General features: G+C 41.0%; 1 protein-coding gene across 1 annotated transcript in view; it reads right to left on the bottom strand.

Moving 5' to 3' along the window:
- LOC106872638 (NAD(P) transhydrogenase, mitochondrial) overlaps positions 1 to 6095 on the bottom strand; it is an 81088-nt gene that overhangs the window by 20590 nt on the left and 54403 nt on the right. Inside the window, exons 4-6 of the mRNA XM_052976286.1 lie at positions 4007 to 4211; positions 3542 to 3609; positions 1372 to 1537 (exon numbers count right to left, since the gene is read on the bottom strand). Of these exons, the coding sequence (XP_052832246.1) occupies positions 1372 to 1537; positions 3542 to 3609; positions 4007 to 4211 (439 nt within the window). The remainder of the gene's footprint in view (positions 1 to 1371; positions 1538 to 3541; positions 3610 to 4006; positions 4212 to 6095) is intronic.

Raw genomic sequence — 6095 nt, 5'->3', positions numbered from 1 at the left:
AAAGAGAGAGAGAGATAGAGAGAGAGAAAAAGAGAGAGAGATAGAGAGAAAGACAGAGAGAGAGAGAGAGAAAGAGAGAGAGAAAGAAAGAGAGAGAAAGTGAGAGAGAGAGAGAGAGAGAGAGACAGGGACATAGAGCTATGGTGGAGAAGTGGAAGAGAAAGAGACATAGCTATGATGAAAGGTGAGAGAGAGAGAGAGAGATAGCTGAGGTGAGAGAGAGATATAATAATACAATGGATATATAAGCATGTATACACACATATACGTACATACTTACATTTACATGTGTATATAGATGCATATTCGGGTACAGGACGTTAGAAAAATGAACTACAGACAACGGAATGAACACATAGAAAAACAAATAGCCACTTGGATTAATTCTTCATCAGCTGCCTCTATTCTAAACTAGGCGTTTCGAAGATGAGGCAGGATGCACTCTTAGAATAGTTTCTTCCTGAGTAGTGGATCAACCCACTAAACAGAGAATTCCAAGGTAGCAAACACAAACCAAGACAAGAAAAAATGGACAGTGAAAACATTAAAAAGCCGTATAGCTGAGATGAGAGAGAAAGAAAGATAGCTATGCAGGAGAGCAGAAAGGGAAATAGCTGTGATATAGAGGTGGAAGGGGAGAGGTACATAGCTATGATGGAAAGTGAGAAGAGAAAGATAGCTATGAAAGAAAGGTGGGAGAAAGACCTGTCGTATTTACACAAGTTTACTCAAGTCACACTCATTATTTTGTGTTAAGTCTTGGTACAAATTTTTTCCCTTCTTAGTTTTAGCTCTGCCCCATGAATAAGTCCATTCCAGTTTTTATTTTATTTTTTTTTTGCAGTAAAAATCAATTATGAAATAGTGTGACTGTTTGTGAGTAAATAACAGCAGTTAAGACAGAGAAATGAGAGTAGTAACAGCTAGAAATGGAAAGATGCATGGTGAGAGTCATAGCTATGATGGAGACACTGGAAGGAAAAGACACACGGCTATCTTTCGATTTGATGTGAGGAAATCATAATCGTTTAACGTCCGCCTTCCATGCTAGCATGGGTTGGACAATGTCAAGTGAAAAGCACATGGGTTTTGTTTACATCTGGTTAGGGTTAGGATTAGGGTTCAAGGCGGAAGGCCGATTAGATGTAAAGAAAACCCATGTGCTATTCAATTAACATTTCCTCACATCAAATCGAAAGATAGCCGGATACACAAAGAGGTGAGTAGAGAGAGAGAGAGAGAGAGAGTTATGATGGAGAGATGAGAGGGGAAAAACCAGCCAGAATGGAAAGTAAGGAGGAGAAGGACACACATATCGTATGTAATCATATCCAAAGAACTACAAGAGTGAGGAGAGACGCTTCGACATACCGATGATGGAGCTGAGTCCTGCAGTGTACATGAAGGCATCCTTCAGTGTGTTGTTGAAATAGTTTGGAGGAGCGGGTTCGACAGCTGCAGGTTTTTCTGCAGCAGCTGCAGTTGGAGCTGCAGCAGCAGGAGCAGGTGGGGGTGGCGGAGGCCACATCAGTTCACCCTGGGGGTAAAAAAAAAAAAAAAGCTGAAAATTTCTCACAGATTTTGGCAAGTAACGAAAACAAAAGGAAAGTCATAGCTGAGCTGAATTGGTTTTTCAGCCACTAATAATATAGCCTTTTATTCAATTACACCCAATCAGCTCTTTGGCCATGCCCCAGTATGGCCACAGAGCTGATTATCATCCACATGACAGATTGCAATTACTTGGTACTGGTGCCTTTTCAAATTAGTTTTATGCTATTCTGATTCCCACAAAATAACTGGTCAGTCACTAAGTATAACAAGATATGTTACAGTTCTGTGGCCTGTGTGGTAAGAAGCTGGCTTCCCAGCCACATTGTCCCAGGTTCAGTCCCACTGAATAGCACTTTGAGCAAGTGTTTTCTACTATAGCTTTGGAATGACCAAATCATTCTGAGTGAATTTGGTCTGTTTTCCATTCTGGCATGGGCTGGATGGTCTGACTGTGGACTGGCAAGCCAGAAGGCTGCACCAGGTTCCAATCTGATCTGGCAAGGTTTCTACGGCTGGATGTCTTTTCTAATGCCAACCACTCTGAGAGTGTAGTCGATGCTGTTTATGTGCCACCGTCATGGGAGCCACTCAAGCAGCACTGGCATCGACCACGTTCAGATGGTGTGTTTATGTGCCACCAACACAGGAGCCAGTCAGAGAGGACTGGTATCAGCCACATTTAGATGGTTTTTTTTTTTTCATACATGCCTTCAGCATTGGAAGCTAGTCAGGCAACACTGGCATCGGCCCATGTTTGAATGGTGCTTATTACATACCACTAGCACGGGTGCCAGTCAAGCAGTACTGGCATATGCCACAACTACAATTTTCAGACAGAAACTGAAAGAAGCCTATTGTGTATATTGACAGGTTCTGATGCATTCAAGGACTGCATTGAGATCCAATGCCTGCTTTGGCATGGTTTTTTGGCTGGATGTCCTTCCTAAAGCAAACATTTATTTGAGCGAGATTCATCATCGTTTAACGTCTGCTTTCCATGCTAGCATGGGTTGGACGATTTGACTGAGGACTGGTGAAACCAGATGGTTAAACCAGGCTCCAATCTGATTTGGCAGAGTTTCTACAGCTGGATGCCCTTCCTAACGCCAACCGCTCAGAGAGCGTAGTGGGTGCTTTTACGTGACACCGGCACGAAGGCCAGTCAGGCGGTACTGGCAACAGCCACGCTCAAAATGGTGTATTTTATGTGCCACCCGCACAAGAGCCAGTCCAGGGGCACTGGCAACGATCACATTCATAAATATATATTTGTTATTTACAAAACTGATAATACATTTGATGGACCAATCAAAAGGGTTAACGTCGACTTGTGCATGCTTGCATGGGTTGGAAAGAGTTTATCGAGGCAGATTTACTATCGGCAGATCCCCTTTCTGTCATGAACCCTCACCTCTTTCCAATCAAGGTAATACTCCCCTATGACCAGATATGTTTTGCAAAATATTGGAAATGAATGGCATTCAGTTACAACAAACAATATCAAAAGAGACAGAAACATACGCCCACTCATATTTTGTTGGCACTCCGTCGCGGGTTCCAGTTGATCCGATCAACGGAAGAGCCTGCTTGTGAAATTAACATTCATGTGGCTGAGCACTCCACAGACACATGTACCCTTAACGTAGTTCTCGGAGAAATTCAGCGTGACACAGTGTGACAAGGCTGACCCTTTGAATTACAGGCACAACAGAAACAGGAAGTAAGAATGAGAGAAAGTTGTGGTGAAAGAGTACAGCAGGGTTCGCCACCAGCCCCTGCCGGAGCCTCGTGGAGCTTTAGGTGTTTTCGCTCAATAAACACTCACAACGCCCGGTCTGGGAATTGAAACCGCGATCCTATGACCGCGAGTCCGCTGCCCTAACCACTGGACCATTGCGCCTCGACACCCACTTATATACACACATACCACAAGGTGCCACACAGTGGGACTGAATCCAAAACTATATGTGAACATAAAGACACTTACCTTATTTAAAATAATGGAACCCCTGATTACTTCATCTGCCATGTCTAGGTGATAATGGTCCTTCTCACCTGGTGAATTACAAAGTTGGAAAAAGGTTTTTAAGAGTTTTCATAATTACCTTAAGATGATAACTGGTTAAAATATTAAACTAATTAATAACTCACAACCGGCATAAAACCATCTCAGTTTTATGATACAAACCTTTTGGTTTAATGTGATTCAAATTAAGACTTTCTATCAAAATTTCATAATTTATATTCTAAACCCAATCATGACAAAGTTATTTTACTTAATTTTTCATTATTTCTAAAATTTAATTCCAAACAAAAGCGATACGTAAAGCGATAAGGAACACCACTAATCATTTTGCCCAGCATGCTAATGATTTTGTAGGCTGACTGTTTTAATGGTGTTCCTAATGATGCTCAAAATCCTAAGCAGGAGTAGCACAGTGATGTCACTTACCAAAAGAGAACAAGAGTTTGGTGATGTTGTTAGAGTAGAGGGTACTGGCTTGTGTTGACAGTCTGCTGGGTAGATCCGTGTAACCAACGTGGGTGACATCGTGATACCTGTACAACTCTCCTGGTTTGGTTGTTTCTATGTTTCCGCCAGCTTCCGCAGCTAAATCAACGACGACCGAACCTGGCTTCATTGATTCGACCATTGCCTACAACGACAACAACAACAACTTAGAGAGCAATTGAAAAAAAAAATGTTTTTCAAAGAAATGTAAATAAAAGGTTAGGTAACGGGACAAAAGCCAAGATTGCTAGCTCTCACCCAGGCAGCCTAGGTTCAATTCTTGCCATGGTAGGCCACTATGTTTATATGCATAGGCATGGCTGTGTGCTAAGAAGTTTGCTTCTTAACCGTATGATATCAGGTTCAATCCCACTGCATGCCACCTTTGGGTGAGTGTCTTCTACTACAGCCACAAACCAATGAATTCACTCGCAAAAATATTGGTCAGTCAGGGTCTATAGCAGGAGACATTTGCCCAAGGTGCCATGCAGTGGGATTGAGTCTGAAAACACAGAGCTGCAAAGCATGTCACCATTATCCTTAAACCATTATCCAAATTTTCTGATACGGTTGTGGCAATTTACTTCCAGTTGTATGTTTCTAAACTTTGCTAACTAAAAGTTTAAAAAACTAACAGTTCTGTCTTCATTATCTCAAGGCTAAAGCTGGATGCCCTTCCTAACACAAGATAATGCATGACTAATTTAAAACATTGTGAAGAAACAAGCATTGCATTTGATAGAATAATCTAAATGCTAAAGGAGGTGAGTTGGCAGAAACGTTAGCACGCCGGGTGAAATGCTTAGCATTATTTCGTCTGCCGTTACGTTCTGAGTTCAAATACCGCCGAGGTCGACTTTGCCTTTCATCCTTTCGGGGTCGAGAAATTAAGTACCAGTTATGCACTAGGGTCGATGTAATCGACTTAATCCATTTGTCTGTGCTTGTTTGTCCCCCCCCTGTGTATAGCCCCTTGTGGGCAATAAATAAATAAGAATAATCTAAATGCTAAAGGATTAAATTTGTGGTTAGCTGTTGTCACTTCTGTCAACAAATCACCTGCTCACTTCATACCTTTGTGATGTGTGAAATAAGAACGTCCCTTACTTGGAGAACAGATAAGGGTTAGTGACAGGAAGGGCATACAGCTGTAAAACATTGCCTCAATAATATCTTCCTCTGATCCATGTTGACGCAGATAAATATAAAAACTAACAGATAAATTGTACACATTGGCTTTTAGAATAGACACATCATGGCATTCATTATCATTATTATCATCATCAAAAATTAATGTTTGTTTTCCATACTAGCATAGATTGGTCAGCTTGAAAGAAACTGCAAGGCCAGGGGCAGTACCAGGTTCCATAGACTGTTTTAGCTTCGTTTCTATGGCTGGATGCCCTTCCTAAAACCAACCAGCCCAGAGTGTACTGGGTGCTTTTCATGTGGCACCAGCTTTTCACTCAGATTATCAAGAAGGGTATCCAGTCCTTCTTGACACCAATTCTTTAAGTCAAATTATAATGTAAGCAAGTGATGCATAACATGAAGGAGATTGTTGTGATGACTATTTTTAACAAGTCAAGTGACCACTCAGCAGTGCTCTCACTAGCTAAATCCCTTTGAAAATAACCAGCCTTAAACTGCACTACATTCTTTGGTATAGACTTCCTGTTTATTAAAACTAAATCAAAACTTTCCATTAGAATTTCCGGATCTATTTTAAAACGGGGGCGCCAGTATTTTCTTAACGAAACACTAACGAAACACTTTGAAACTTGGGACACTGGTAGAATGTGTCATATAAAACATCTTTTACTCTTAGTCTTCTTAACAAAAAAAAGGAATTCGCAAGTTATTCCATGTTAAAGTTGTCGTATTTCTGTAATTTCAACCAATCACTGACGTCTATTCAGCTCAATAGAGTTACTGCTGGGCGGTCATAAAAATGTTATTCCCTGTGACATATTTCATCCGGTTTAATCGTAATTTATACGCATATATTGTTTATATAATAAATTACGCT

Source organism: Octopus bimaculoides, chromosome 24 (genome assembly GCF_001194135.2).
Source record: "Octopus bimaculoides isolate UCB-OBI-ISO-001 chromosome 24, ASM119413v2, whole genome shotgun sequence".
NCBI classification, from domain to species: Eukaryota; Metazoa; Mollusca; class Cephalopoda; order Octopoda; family Octopodidae; genus Octopus; species Octopus bimaculoides.
Note: the sequence above shows the minus strand (reverse complement) of the source record. Positions and strands in the feature narration are given on the sequence as shown.